The sequence below is a fragment of the Leptodactylus fuscus genome, chromosome 1, assembly GCF_031893055.1.
Source record: "Leptodactylus fuscus isolate aLepFus1 chromosome 1, aLepFus1.hap2, whole genome shotgun sequence".
NCBI lineage: Eukaryota > Metazoa > Chordata > Amphibia > Anura > Leptodactylidae > Leptodactylus > Leptodactylus fuscus.
In genome coordinates this window covers 304,008,019-304,024,407 of record NC_134265.1, presented here as the reverse complement: position 1 = coordinate 304,024,407, position 16,389 = coordinate 304,008,019, and the positions used below count along the sequence as shown (strand labels likewise).

At 42.0% G+C, this 16,389-nt stretch overlaps 1 protein-coding gene across 2 annotated transcripts in view; it reads left to right on the top strand.

Moving 5' to 3' along the window:
- DLC1 (DLC1 Rho GTPase activating protein) overlaps window positions 1–16,389 on the top strand; it is a 342,693-nt gene that overhangs the window by 52,086 nt on the left and 274,218 nt on the right. For both annotated transcript variants that reach the window (XM_075258695.1, XM_075258703.1), the window contains exon 2: window positions 1,374–2,418. In XM_075258695.1, the coding sequence (XP_075114796.1) occupies window positions 1,432–2,418 (987 nt within the window). In that variant the 5' untranslated portion in view covers window positions 1,374–1,431. The remainder of the gene's footprint in view (window positions 1–1,373; window positions 2,419–16,389) is intronic.

The window sequence follows — 16,389 nt, the reverse complement described above, 5'->3', positions numbered from 1 at the left end:
AGCTAGTGTCGGCAGCTAATGTCCGCAGAAGATTTTAGCATCGGACACTAGTTGTGTTCATTTGCAATTTGCATGATTTTAAATGGGACATTATGTAGTTTCCTTTAGTGTCCGTGGGTGTCCTTAAGTGTCTGTTTACAAAGATGTCCGATTTTTCGAGCGGACAACTAAATCCTACATATAGTGTCAGGTCTTATGTCTACCCATACTTCACCATGGCCATCTGCTTTTAGATCAGAACCAAAATGCAACATTGCGATGCTAAAATCTTCCACGGACACTAGCATCGGACACTAGCTGTCGGACACCGACACTAGTGTGAACGCCCCCTAACTTGAAAAAGAAGTATTTTTCCCTAATAAGGCCCTATTCACATCTGCTTTTGGGTTTCGATTTGGGGAGTCGACTTGAGGGGCCCCTGAATGGAAACCTATCTGCATAAAAAGGCGGTTACCTAAGGAAACCTGTGTACCCCATAAACTTTAATGGGGTCCGTGTGATTTCTATTTGGTTTCTGCACAAAATGTGCGGAGAGAAAACTGCTGCATTATAGTCTATGGGGTCTGCGGGTTTCCTTAGGTAAACACTTTTTTATGTGGATAGGTTTCCATGTGGGGGGCCCACAAATGGACTCCCCAAACAGAAACCCGGACGCAGATGTGAACAGGACCTCAGACATATTACAAAGTTTCTCATGATTATGTATTATATATCTGGTAACTTTAGGCTGTATTCACACTGAGTAATGCTGATGTTTTTTGTGCTTATTTTTGCACATAGCACCGCATGTACGCCGCATTAACGCCGCGCTATTTTGTGGTGGCATTGCCCGGTGTTAACGCGGCGTATACGCGGCGTTAACGCGGCGCTACGCGGCGTTAACGTGGCGCTATGTGCAAAAATAAGCACAAAAAACGCCAGCGTTACTCAGTGTGAATACAGCCTTAGACATATTTATGCTAATACAGCATGTTATCAAAATGAGTGTAATTATTCTATGGCATTGATCATTCATTACTTTTCCAATCATGTGTACAATGTACACTTCACACTTCTTCAGACAACATAATTTTCTCTAGCTTATTATGGAATAGACTTTTACGTCTGCTGGGTGGAATTGACTCCTTAAGTTGTCTAGTTTGTTCTCTAGTGAGTGACTACATTACTGGTAGGAGAGTCATAAGACTTTATAGAATTCAGATGCATGAAATTAGTTATCCTGTGACTGAAATAAAATGAATCCTATTGTACAAAAACTGGCAAGCAGAAACTGCTAAGAAAACAGGCTGTTCATCCAGACAATGGCTGCTGTATTGCTTGCTTATCATTTGTCAACATTTAGACCCTAACTGATGTAATTTCTTGTTTGGTAGATGATACTTCACCAGGTCAACTGGATAGCTCTTCACGGCATTTCCGTATTGAAATCACATGCTCCTCTGTCTACGAATCTTGTCTGGTTCTTTGCTTTGTGACATGTCTGGAGCTGTTCGGAAGAAAAGCTGGGAAGATCATGTATCTCAATGGATTGGATTATCTTCTAACACTTCTGGTTGTGATAAATTGTGCTGCCATGGAATTAAAGTAGAAAAATTAAAAACAGCTATGGAAGAACATGGGAAAGAGGATATAAAGGAGACACTTTCTTTGTCAGCGGGCCCTTACTTAGAGGGTTGTAATGGTTTTTTGGAATCTGACAACCGGATCTCCAAAGAGATTGATGAAAATGACAATTTAGATACAGAAGATCACTGTGCGTCTTCCAACACCAGTGTAGAAACATTATTGTTGTCGCCATCTAATGCACTCAAGACTAATAATGAGGACGAGGATGTTCTGCCAGGCCAGGATGGTATTATCTCATTGGCCTTAGTAGAAGACGATATGAGCAATACATTGAAAGTTAGCAATAGCCGTGATGGTGTAGTGGAAAACCAATGTATAGACATTGAAGGTGGAGATACTAATTGTGAAATCAAAGAAGACAATGTGAATGTTTTAGATGGAATGTACTTCAGTGAAATGTTACATGGAAATGCAGATTTGGAGGAAATTGAGTTGTCTGGTGAACAGCTGCTACATTCTGCTCGAATTGCACAACAGAGAAGAAAATCTGATGGATCAAGAGTTGTGTGTGAACAGAATATATGCAGTGATCCTTCTAATAGTTTGGATTTTTGTGTACCTTCTCATGTGGAACCTAAAGAAGATAGGAGAAGTTACCAAAATGCATCCACTCTATATGGTAGCAACAAAAGTCCTGATGAGTCACATATCCAAGCCAATAGTGATTTGAATGTATCACAGGATGGATCACAAGGAATAAGTACAACAAATTGCATCTATTCTACACCCATCAAGGATACGGTGTCTACCTGTGAAGCAATATGTGATCAAGTTAGACTGCGTAGAAAAAAGGTAAGAATTCTTTATATGTTTACTACCTACAGGCTGTGCTTGACTTGTGTAAAATATATTTATACTTTACTTAATCTCCAAATCTGTTCTTGTAAATGATAGAATTTTATTTTATGATGGAAAACCTAACTAATGTTAAACCCTGACAACAGCATATTGGTTTTAAATGACATCTTTTAACAAAATTTGCACACAATGGGGCAGATTTATTAAGACTGGTGTTTCATATGCCATCTTTAAAGGGGCTCTATCAGCAAAATTTTGCTGAATGAGCCCCACATATGCGTGAATAGTCTTTAAAAAGGCTATTCAGGCACCGCTAATGTTATTTTAAACCCCCGTCCCGTTTTAAAATAAAACTATAAAAACATATAGGTAAATCATTCCTGAACGTGCATGGTGGGCGGTCGTGCCTGATGTCATCTTCTGGCACGCCTACATCTTCTTTCTTCTTTAGGCGACGCCCTCCAGTCCTGGCTCTTCCCCGGCTTCATCTTCATCATCTTCTTCCGCCGGTTCAAATCCGATTGGTTGAAATCCGGCGCGTGCGCAGTAGTGCTCCTTCCGGAGCTACTGCGCACACTCTGGCGGCACTGCCATTGAGAAAAATGGCACCAGAGTGTGTGCAGTAGCTCCGGAAGGAGCGCTACTACGCACGCAGCGGATTTCAACCAATCGGATTTGAACCGCCGGAAGAAGATAAAGATGAAGCCGGGAAGAGCCAGGACCAGAGGGCGTCACCGATAAGTCTATATTATATAGGGCCAATTACCTATATTGCACAAACAAAAGTGAGAAGACTAAAAAAAAATACATATTTCCTCAACCGATTTTAGGGTGGGTTCACATCTGTGCCCGGTCTCTGGTTTAGCCAATCCGGACGGTTTCCGTCTTCTGCCCGCAAAACTGAACAAGAGACGGAAACCCAGCGATCAGCTTTCAATCCCATTCACTTGAATGGCTTTGCAAAGGTGTCCGCCCGTGTGCCTCTCCGCGGGGAAACTGTTTTTCTTAACCGAACACAAAGGTGGAAATGCAGGACTTTGTGTTCGGTTAAAAAAAAAAACGGTTTTCCCGCTGACAGGCAGAAGACGCACACGGGCAGTCACCTTTGCAAACCCATTCAAGTGAATGGGTATGAAAGCTGACTGCCGGGTTTCTGTCCCCTGTCCAGTTTCTCGGGGCAGAAGATGGAAACCGTCCGGATTGGCTAAACCAGAGACCGGACGCAGATGTGAACCCGCCCTTACATTAGTATTTTTAGCATTGACTAAGTTGAAAAAAAATCAATAGAAAATGGTCAATTACGTTTATTATGAACTAGGATTCCTTGTATGCTGGGGCTACTCAGGTCCTCTCTTTTTGTATAACCCCTTCATGCCCCATATTTGACTTTCTAGAACTTCATGGAAATCTACAGTATAATGTTTTTATATCTGCTTGCCTGTTTTTAGACCCCAGTATCAAAAATTCTTATAAGAAAGTAAATGGCTCTGTTCATATTAGACTGTATCTGTGCTAAACACCGGTTTTTGAGATCCAGTTGTCCATTAGGGTGGGAAGGAACAACTTGCACTATGCCAGAATAAGGACTCACTTTCATGCTGTATGGATATGTATTGGAAGTGAGCAGGTGCCAAAAATGTTTGCACTAATCTTACAATAATAAAATAATTGACACCTCCCTAAAGAGCAACTATAACCTGGGGAACCCCACCGATTGAGAATTAGGGGCTGCACCACTGGTTTAGTAATGCGGGCCCTTCATTGATGGTGGCTAGCTTGGAATGTTAGTACAATCTCATTCATGTTAATGGGGGGGGGATCATGCCCCCAAAATTATAAATTTTGTGTGCTTGTATTTTGATACAATAATTTCCAATAATTCAATAATACAGTAATGTTCTCATTGTACATTCTTATTTAATATTTCAAACTTGCATCCAAACTTTTGTACCATTGAGCCACATGTGTCTGACTGGTAATAACTTGAGGGATACTGGAACGAATTCTCATTTTTTGGCAGTCGTGTATAAACATTATTTACTTGTAATAAACCATATAAGAACATTGTCAAGTCAATGCAAACTATTGTAGGATAGTGTATGGAGCCGTTATTTTTGTGGGTGAAGAGATTTTTTGCTTTACCCCCTAAGTTTAATCATATAGAAGATTGTAGTTGAGGGAACACGAGGGAAAGGTAATGTTTGTCAGAACTCACCAACCAGAATAAAAGAGGAGACTGGAAAATAGTCTTACTTTACGTCTGTCATACGTGTAAAAAATCCTAATAATATTATAAATGTGAAAGTTTGTGGGTTCGGGGAGGTGGAACCAGAGCATGGGGGGGGGGACCTGTGAGCAGGAGGGGCAGCACCGCAAGGGAAGATGGGGCATGGCAGACGTACAGGGGGGGGAAGGCGCATGGGCGCGGTAGTGCGTGCATGGGGGAAGCGACCTGGTGTGGGGGGAATGGGGGGCAAGCCATAAATAGGGAGGGGGTCCGATGGTGTAAGGAGTGCAGCAGATCATAGCCACCATGAGTTCGCTTCATATAAGCGGCTCAGGGCCACAACCAACCCGCAGACAAAGTCGCGGGCACATGCTAGTTATATATAAAGCTAGAGATTGCTCAATTCCCACTCATTTCCACTAGTTTTCTCTCATTTGGTTACAAATGGCATATGTCATTTGAATGGAATAAAAAAAGCAAAAAGAGACCCACAATTCAGTGCACTGTCGGCTTTCTAGCGGTAGATAAAACTGCATGTGCGAGAGTTTTCATTGCCATAAAAAAATTGCCATGTTCTACCTTTGTCCATTTTGATTTATACATGGACCCAATAAAAATCAATTAATCCATTTTCAGTGGTTGTAAAATGGATCGGTCGACTAAGTAAAAATTGAATGACCAATGAAATTCATAGTTTTTTTATTTTATAAAAAATTATTGAAATGTAAAGGAAACAGAAGACAAATCGAGCAAAAAATGGGGTAAATGGGGGATCCTGCCAGAAAGGAGGGGAGCAAAGAATACACTCGATCCAACCTTTCATCATAACTGAAGACAGTGTGGGATGTTTGATCTGTTGACCTGAGGAGCCTAGACCTTATCAAAGGGGGGCAAGTATAAGAGACAGTGGCAAGAATATTGATAAAGCAAAGTATTGGTAAAACACTTCTGCTAATGCGTGCTTATTTCCTTTATGGCCCATCCTCAGGATAAGCCATAAATATATGATTGATAGGGGGCCGTCACTCGGTTTGTGGACCAATCATCTTTACTGGCCCACATCTAGTGCCCATCCAGTACACAACACAGGGCTCTAAGCTTTACATATGTATAGCTTGCTATATAGCTAATTTGTTCATGACATTTTACATATAAAGACACCAATGACTGCCTGAGTGGCCATTACCAGTTATTTCTGGCATATCAAGATGGGGATCAGATAAAGAAGTGGAGAGCAGCAAAGACTTGAACAGCAGGGATGGGGAATCGAGTACCTAGGATGTGATCGGAGGCGAGTACAGCAATTTTGGCCCCTTATCTAATGAACATGATTCCATATTTTAGATTTTCTATTCATCCATTTTTCCTTTCTACTAGCCATACATTTGCTAGTTTAGCAAAAACTAGTAAAGAGATGTAACATAGTATGACGGCAGGATATGAGTCTACATTTCATTCATTCTGGGAATCAATCAGATTTCTTTTCCTGCATTGATTTCAGGGGTCAGAGGGCAGAGGGAGAGAGAAAACAGAGTGCGGGGAGGCAGCCCCGGGATTTGCAGCACTTGGGCACATCTGCCATGTCAGTTCTAAAGTTGAGCAGGAGAGTACTACATTTCTACAAGACTGGTTTCTATTAACGGAATTACATTTTTATGTGTAATTCTTTTTTTAGAAAGTCCCATAATACAACACTGCTAAAGTATTCCTTTATCATGTATGTCCTCAGAATCCCTGCCAGACTATTTTATTCTATAACCTTAAATACATTTACCATCTATACATTTTTGGCAACGTATTTAGTATTTCCCGCGGGCTGCCAAGTTTGTCTAGACTATATCTCTACATCATTTTCATAGGCCATAAATGGGAATAGTTACATTATTCTGCAAATGGCCTCAGTCAAGGTTATCAGAGTCATATTCTTAGAAAGTAAATTGCTTTCTGTCCTCACGATACATAGGAAACCATTTTTTTTCTTTCTGCTTTGTAATGTAAAGTAATAGGATTCAACAAGTTCTAGCAGATATCCTATTATCTGCTAGAAAGAAAATATGACAAGAATAAAGTAAATATAAATGGGAGATCAAGGGTATGTTCACACGGAGGAAAAAGTTGTGGAAACCTTTTCCGCCTTGTGAACATTCTGCGCGGCTAGCTGCAACAGGATGCTGATGCAGCATCGTCATTCCGTCGCAGCATCCCACTCCTGATTAGGCTCGAATGAATGGGTCTAAACGGGAGTGTGCCTCAAGCCGCGGACATCGCAGCTGAATCGGCCATGGAATCCGCGGCAAGATAGGGCATCTCGCTTCTTTTTTCCGCTACTAGCTAGCGGAAAAAAAAAAGTGAGTGGCTCCCATTGAAGTCAATTGGAGCCATTTTTATAGGCGGATTTTGAGTTGGATTCCGCGTCAAAATCCACCTGCAAAAAACTCTGTGTGAACAAGCCCTTAGGGTGATAACTTATAACTAAAACAACTAACTAAAACACCTCTAAGTGTACACAAATCTTTTTGGTTTGGGAGGTATTTTTGACCGGATATGCCACTATTACCATCGTCAGTGGCAAGCAAATTCTATATTGCAGCACAGAATAATTCCCTAGCAGCACCAAATACCAGAGTTCAGCAGAAAAAAACCTCCTACATGCCAAACACCACAGTGCAGCACATCTTACCCTAGCCATGTCAAACAAATTGCACTATGTAGGACAAAATACCCCCACAGATGCACTAAACAAGTACCACTTTGCATCACAAAATACCTTAACAGAAGCGCCACAGTACAGTATCACAGGTAGCTACATTGCCCACCAATCATCCCCTCTCCTAATGGCAGGTATAGTCCCCCCTTTCCTAACTGTAGCTTATTGGCAGCAGCATTCTCCCCAAATAAAGCCTTCCAAATTTTCAATAATTTCAGTCCCTAATCCTACACCTCCCACAATGTCACAACACACCAGAAACAAGAGATCCTCCTATCTCCAGTACCAATCTATGATGCCACTACTTCCACATTAGAGTAGACTGAACTGCTCCCAGGTAAAATGACCTATGGACTCTTGGTAATACTGCCATCACAGGTCCTTCCTATTTTCTGGCCAAGGAAACAGCCACCCAGGCATGGATCCTTGCCAGCCATTCACTTAGTGTTTCCTGGTCTCCTGCTCTGTCAGATATCCTGTCTGTGTGTCTTTCAGTCTGTTTATTGGTTATTGTATACCCGGCTTCTATTTGACTATTCCTTGTCTTCTGATTTTGTACTTTATTCTTATCTCCTGGCTTGACCTCTTGCTCGTCCGACCTCGCCTTCTCTACTGTGTTTTTGCTGGGACTTGTTGTCCTCCCTTGTTCCATGCTATTTTGTCTTTGGTTTTGCATTGCATTTTACACTGTGCTTTCTGCTTAGGTGTGACTCTTGTTACTCCAGCCCCTAGCACTTTCAGGGCCTCCTCTTCCTTGACCCTAGCTGCCTGGACAGTAGCGTAGGAGTCGTGGCAGGTGCACTTCAATTAGGAAGTGCATTGGTCTGCCTCATCTCAGATCCACAGCATAGTACGACCCCTTTTGTCATTAGTTGCACAGTGTTGCTTTACCAGCTGTGTCACTTTGCACTGCCTGACCCTGACTCCAATCCTTACACTTACATTATCTGCCATGACCTTTACAGCTGCAGTCACAGTGAAGTTATCATTATATTCTCCAATAGGATGTTCAGATATTCACATTTACTACTGATTTATAAAAATATAAATTTCTTTAGATGCTTTTGAAACCCACTTTCAGTGCCTCCTATTACCCACCCCTAGTCCACTTGTTTCAGTAGACTAAAGAGATATCACTTCCATGATGACATGATGTCCTTGGATAGATAACTGCAACGGCTATTTACACCTTAGAGGGGTGAACCCCAAGAACATCTCATCACTCCAGAGTGCTAGCATTTGTTATATCCGCACAATATGTCATAAAAGACACACAATATGTCATTGGTAGATGCATGTTCCACCTCTAGAACCTGTACATACCTCTATAATGGTGATTCCTTCAAACCTCCTTTTTTTCTGCCAGCTTAGAAATTCAGATCAGGTATGATGGAATGAATTGAGAGGAGGTTGTATTTGTGTGCAGCTCTTTCCATTCACTTCTATGAATGTTACAGAACCAGCTCAGGATATCCTGCTTAGATGCAGTAGCCAAAAGCTAAAATGGGAATGCCCCTATTAAGTGTGTTTGGCAAGGGCCACCCCGTGTCTTGCATCTTCATGCTTTATTTGACTTTGGAAATTGAACCCTTTATTATTGAATATACAGCACCGCAGTATACTGTATAATAAGTCATGACTATATATAAAAAGCCTACATTTAGACTGAGATTAATAAAAATAAAAAAAATCTCAGTTCAGCTATAGGAGGTTGAATAATTATTCTCAATGATCTGTTCAAGATATTCTTTGTTCTTAGGTTAATAACATTTAACCTCCAGTAATGACTTCCAGTCTTCTGGCCACAATAAGCCCAAGGTCACCTCCCACAAGGTCCAGACTGAATACAAAGTCAGTACTGAATATAAAGTGATGAGTATATAGGAAATATGCAATAGGAAAACAGCTAAACCTCTGCAGATGGTAAACACATTTTAGCTGCATTAAGCAGTTCTTGGAAAAAATGGCTCTTTCAAGCAGTCGCTGCCAAAACTGCTTATTTTTAGCCTAGAACTTGACAAATCTCTCAAGACTTTCAGCATATTGTTCTGTGTGCGGTAATATATATTCTGAACATTCTTGTTACAATAGTCCAATAAGATCAATCATTGCATTGATTTAAAGGGAACTTGTCGCCAAAAAATTACCTATTTTTTAAAATCAAATTTTATGTTAAACAGATTTTTTGGTGAGATTTTTTTATTAATATCTAAAATGAATTCTAAAAATCCTGAAGTTCTGATAAAGGTCACTAAATCAAACAATATGCTGAGACTTCCTGCTTTTGTAGGAGATTCCTTAGCAGCAGCCTCCTCACTTATTAGCATAACTTATCACAGCTATCTTATATGCCTTATTTTTCATTTTATAAGATCTAAAGTAGGATGGAAAAAGTGAGTGCATCTTATTAAAGAGGACCTTTCACCATTTGGGACACCATTTGGCTTAATACACCGCTAGAAAGCCGACATTGCGCTGAATTCAGCTTCATCGGCTTTCCCTTTCTGTGCCCCCGGTTAAGAGCTATCAGTGCCGGTACCGTAGCTCTTCACCGTCAGACAGCCAGTCAGGAACACCCCTCCTCACAGTACAGCCCTATAGACGCACTGTCGGCTTTCTAGCCCCAAATCGTGAAAGGTCCTCTTTAAATGAAGGAGATGAAAAATCAAGCCAGCACTATTGCACAATTGCCACTCAGGTACCCCTATTAGATTCTGGAATCAAGGGCCCAGGGGAGGTGATTAAACAGTGTAATCCACCTTTCCTGGGCTTCGGCACAGGTCACCTGGCATCTACTGCTCAGAGATGTCTCTAAATGATTACAGAGATGCATCAGTGGTCACACCAGCCTCTTCATGCAAAATGGCACTAACAATGTGAAGTGGGTTTCCGTCATTTTGTATCATGATGCTGATGTGACTATGATTGGGCTCTAGTGGTCTCTGATGTCATTTAGAGACCTTTTTTGCAAACAGAAGACATAGGAAGACCAGAGCCGGAGCCCATGAGAGGTGAGTTACACTTTTCTTTATGTCTGATCAACTCACAGCACCACTGATCATTATACTCTGGGATCTGAAGAGACTCCAGAGTATATTAATGGTTCATGGGTAGCAAACTACAAGATTTTCGGGTTCTTCCAAACCCCAAATATTTGGAAAATTTTGTAAAGAAAACTGTATGGATCACTAAAGGACATTATAGTCTGTGGAGGGGTCATTATGGGACATTATACTGTATAGAGCCCTTTATGGGACATTACACTGTGTGGAGGGGGCAATATAGGCCATTATACTGTTGTAGGGGTCACTGTCAGACATTATAGTATGTGTTGGGGCCACTTTATAACATTACACCGTGTGGAGGGATCTGCATGGTGGCTGCTGCTCCTGTGGTGATGTGTCTGTAGGGCGATGCGACCTAGAGCCTGGGGGCTTGGACTGGTGGCAGGGGTGTTGCCGGACCACTGGGTCGCGTTGTGGTTGTGGCGGTTACTGTGCAGCACCGCACCCTGTGGAGTAGAGACCCACTATAAAGAGGTTGCCGTGAAGTGGCTAGTGGGCTTATACACCTTGATCAATATATATACTAAGACCCTCATGTTCAGCATTGTAGAATTTGCTGAGAAGCACTAGATCAATGTATAAGATTGGGATGTGCGGGCCATGTCTTTTTCTCTTTTTGGATACAAAATGTATGAAAATATCTTCATGGCGGTCCTGGCCCAGATAGAGAAGGCAAGGAAAATGTAAATTCTGCTAAAGTGTATGGATGGATCGCACTGACAAGTTGTACAGGGGGGTCAAAGTTGTACTTTTGCACCTGGACCTGTATTCCTTTAGTTAACACCCTGTCACTGACACTTTACACATCAATCCATTATCATTATTTTGTACTACTGTTTAACAGAGCGTTGCCTCCAGGCGATCCTTCAACACTCCCTCTAATTTTATCCTATAGCCAGATTGTAATGGGAGACAAAAAGCTTCAAGAAGGGTTGTGGTCCGGTACCCATAGACACATACATAGTACACAGACCGTTTCCCACGAGGTCGACTAAAAGCTACGGGTTTATTTTTATAGTCCTAACTTTTAAGCCATTCATAAAGACAACAGTTCTATCACAAGCCAAGGTTATAATTACGCCGGACAGTTTAAAGATGGCGTCGAAATTTATAATAATTTAGAGTTTTGTTGTCAATGTGCAAATCCCACATGAAAGGACACGAGCTGTTCCAAGTCATTTGGGGAATACATCAGTAAGTCATTAAGAACTCATTTACACTTGGGTCTGTGATCTACAACTTTAAAATAAGCTACAGATGAAAACATAATGCAGAGTATGAACTGCATCCAACACATTTTCTGGCAATGCATGCTGTTATATCTTAGTAAAATATAACCTCAAAACATACTAATATTTCAATGATATGAAATGTCTAGGAATTTTTGTATTTTTATAGTTTTTGATATAAAGTTACAATAATTATAGTTTTAAACATTGAGATCTTCAAGATGTCCAAAAATATACTGATAGGTTATATGACTTCCTATGAAATATGGAACTGAGTCATGGAATATGGGCCCGAGTTATGGAATTTAGAATGTGAGACCCATTGGGGATAGAGATTGTTATGAATGGGTCTGCAGAATATGTTAGTGCTATATAAGCATGAAGAAGTCAAATAAATAAGGAGGGTAGTAAGTAATAAAATATATGTACAGTGCTGCCGAATAGGTCCAGTAGTGCAGAATTTGTTGGTGCTCTATAAGCATGAAGAAATAAAATAGATGAGTGTTACAAGTAATAAAATATCTGTAAGAAAGTAAATACCTAAAGCATATATGTATTGACATTTTTAAACTCACTACCCATAAGGTAGTATTAGGTCAGTTTAGTCCCATAGGGTAGTATTATGTCAATGTGGTTTAAGCAAAATGGTGTATTATTACAACATGATGATGGACCAGTTCCAGAACTATCCCGACGCCATCAGCAGCAGCTATAACGTACAGCTGGAACCTTACCGCAACTGCCGTAAATGTAAATAATACAGATTGTGCCCATTTAATGCCTTAGATAAACTCCAGGACTCTTCTAATTATTATCCCAGGAGAGGAAATCTTCATCTTTTAGGTTAGTCGATTGTTCATTTTAGGTTATGCAACAAATCATGTAAAAATAGAGATCTATGTGGCCAAAATCTACACAGGAACTAAAGTTATGCCCACATCTATTCACCTCAGTTCAAATCAAATCAAATCAAATAGCCTTTATTGGCATGTCCGAATAGATATTTGGCATTGCCAAAGCTAGTAAAGTGTGTGTGTGTGTGTGTGTGTGTGTGCGTGGGGGGGATGGAGTCGAGGGGGAGAGTATGGGGGGGGGGGGGTGGCTGATTTGGGGTATAACAGTCTGTGGAGTCTCATCTTTCTCTTAGTTGGTAACAGCTGTATGGCGGGGGGTGATTTGGGGTATAACAGTCTGTTGAGTCTCATCTTTCTCTTAGTTGGTGACAGCTGTATGGGGGGTGGGGGTGTGTGAGTGATTTGGGGTATAACAGTCCATGGAGTCTCATCTTCCTCTTAGTTGGTGGCCGCTATTTGGGGAGGTGGGGTGGGGGGGTGGTTTGGGGTATAACAGTCCGTGGAGTCTCATCTTCCTCTTGTTTGGTGACAGCTGGACACGTATTAGGCAGCAATCTCCACAGTGGCCTCTTCTTCTCCCAGTAGGATGTAGAGTTTCCTCTTCTCGTCTGCAAATATGAAGTCTGAGATGTGGGCAGAGAGTTTTTGGAAGTAGATGGCCCTCACAGCTGAGTATTTGGTGCAGTGTAGCAGGAAGTGGGTCTCGTCCTCTAGGGCCCCCTGGTCACAGTGCTGGCACAGTCTGTTCTTCCGTGGCTTGTACTTCTGCCTGTGTCGCTCCATCTCCATCTCCAGGTTGTGGGCGCTCAGTCTGTACTGGCTCAGGGTCTGTCTGTGTTTGGGGTGGCGTATTCTCTCCAGGTAGGTGGCCATGGTGTAGTCTCTTTGCAATGACTGGTACATGGTGAGTTTCTTGGAGTTATTTATTGCACTTCTCCATTCCTCGATGTACCGCTCTCTGTCTCTCTCAATGACTCCTTTTATTTGAGCCTTGTTCAGGGCATGTTGGGGGTTTTGGCTTGGCAGATGGCTGATGCTTGGTTGGGGGGTATCAGTAAAAATAAAAAATTGCAACATGATACATTATTTTGTCTGGTAAAATAAAGGAAACAATGATAGAAACCCGACAGAGGCCATGATAGTATTCCAGAATTGAGGCAATAGAAAGCATAACTAAAACTGGGTTTACATCTGTGCAGAAACCGCCGACATTCAGCACAATTTTCACTGCTACTTTCAGTTATACACTGTGAATACCTAGCAGATCCCATTATAGTCAGTGAGATCCACTGGTGTCCAAGTGTAACCCCTGTTTTAGCAGTCCTGCTCTCCATTATTCAGGTCCCCCAGCGGATCCTATCGTCATCTACGATAAAAAACAAGTCCTCATATAGGTAAATGGAAAAAATGTGAAGTTATGACTTTTGAAATACAGATATAAATACAAATAAAAGTCTCCATATTATTAAAGGGGTTTCTCAATTAAAGGCACTTGAGTACATTGTGCATTATTAACATTTACACCCTATCCACAGAATATGAGATAAGTATCTAATCGCTGATGGTTCAACCATTGAGACCCTCAGCAATGAGGAGAACAGGGAACTGCAAGTGTGAATGAAGCAGTTCTGCGCCTGTTTGGTCCCAGTTCCATACTTTTTTTTTCCAGAAGGCTGCAGCTTGTTGGCCTGTTTTCCCAAAGAAGAGAATGGAGCAGTGGCCATGAATGTACATCACTGCTCCATTAACATGGTGCATTTGTAAAGAAAACATATGGGATTCTAATGAGGATAAATGTCATTAACTCCAGTACGCTGCATTCTTAAAGGGAAACTACCACTATTTGAGTATGCAGTCCAATCTGTTAGCAGCATCATGTTATACCTCAGAATGAACTGACCAGTTTTGAGGAAAAAGATTCAGTATAACTTGTAACTTATTAAAGAGGACCTTTCATCACTTGGGGCACATACAGTTTATATACTGCTAGAAAGCCAACAGTGCACTGAATTCAGCGCACTGTCAGCATTCATGATCTGTCTCCCTGGTGAAGAGCTATCGGTGCCGGTACCGTAGCTCTTCACAGTCAGATTGTCAGAAACGGCCTTCCTCACAGCAGCGCCTATAGCGATGTATTGTGAGAGCAGTGAGGAACGTTCCCCCCAGTACTCGTCTATGGACGAGTTCTATCAGGAGGGGAGGGGGCGTTCCTCACCGCTCTCACAGTACAGCGCTAAAGGCGTTGCTGTGTGGAAGGGCGTTCCTGACTGACTGTCATAAACGCCCTTCTGACTGTGAAGAACTACAGTACTGGCACCCATAGCTCTTCACCAGCGGCACAGATTGTGAAAGCCGATAGTGCGCTGAATTCAGCGCACTGTCGGTTTTCTAGCGGTATATAAAACCTGTGCAAGTGCCCCAACTCATGAAAGGTCCTCTTTAAGCATTTGATCTTTGCACATTTGGTCCAGCGAGTGGTCAGTCATATCTGTATACATTCTTATATAGGGAAAGTTGTCAATCTGAGTGTTGACTCCTTTCCCTTGTTTCTGTACTTAGAGCTGTTTCTGCCTCTAACTGAATCTTACTCTAGGTTCACGCCTGCGTTCTACTCTCCGTTCTGTGCTTTCCGTCTTCTGCATGCCAGAAGACGGAAAGCGCAGACCGGGTCCGGCCGTGAGCGGCGGTGAGCGTTTCATGCTCTCCGCCACGAAACCGGATTTTTTAATCCGGACACAGAGTATTGCATGTCCGACTCTGTGTCCGGATTAAAAAACCCGGTTTTGCGGCGGAGAGCGCAAAACGCTCACCGCCGCTCACGGCCGGACAGCTTTCTCACCCATTCAAATGAATGGGTGAGAAAGACTCCTGCAGGTTTCCGTATCCTGCTGTTTTATGCAGGAAACAGAAACCTGCAGTACGGAGAGCACAACGCAGATGTGAACGAGCCCTTACTGTGTATGGTGTATGGCACTACAGGGCTGTGTAAATGAAGAGAAAATTAGGGTAGGGGAGAGTCATTTCACACAGTTAAATAGATATACCCTTTAAGGCTAAGGCAGGAAATGCAGCAGAAAAACGTTTACGTACTTCTAAATCTGTAGCTAGTTCATCTCTCTGATGGCTGACCTGGAGATTCTGCACACAGTTGACCTCGCTGTCACTCATGCATTTCCTCAGCGGTCACGGAGAGGATTAGATAGATATAGATGAATAATACCGCAGGTTGCCAAAAAACAATATTTGTGTTTGCTGGAAGTGATATTGTTTGTGGGCCATACACCCTGTTTAGAGAATAAAAACATTCACAGATGTTAATATAAGAACATTAACAATAGCAACAACTTTAGGGAATAGTGCTGCAGCTGTGACCTGTGCATACATAAGTGAGGGGGGGAGGGGCTTTCTGGGGATAAACATACATAATTTGAGGAAGAAGAAACAATAGCAGTTCTATTTAGGAAATGTCCGCAGGTAACATGAGCAATTCCTGTGCAGCACCAAATAGTAATTATAAAGAAATAAATACTTGGATGCAATGGAAATTGCATCAGAAAAAAACTGCATGCTCTCTGGATGCAGTATTTTTCTGCAATGTGTGGATGGGGTTGACCAGATGCGGGGCCCTGGCCCATTTCTGCAATAACTAAAAAGCTCTGCAATGTAGGGCCTTAACCTAAGGGTATACCTTTTACTATTATGATGCTTGTAATCAGTGGCGTAACTAGGAATGGCGGGGCCCCGTGGCGAACTTTTGACATGGGGCCCCCTCCAAGAGGGGTACATGGGCATGCAGGCTGTTTGTGAATAAGAGGGTGACGTGGGGTGCAGGGTGTGAATAAGCAAGAGGGGAAATGGGGGTGCAAGCTGTGTGTGAGCAAGA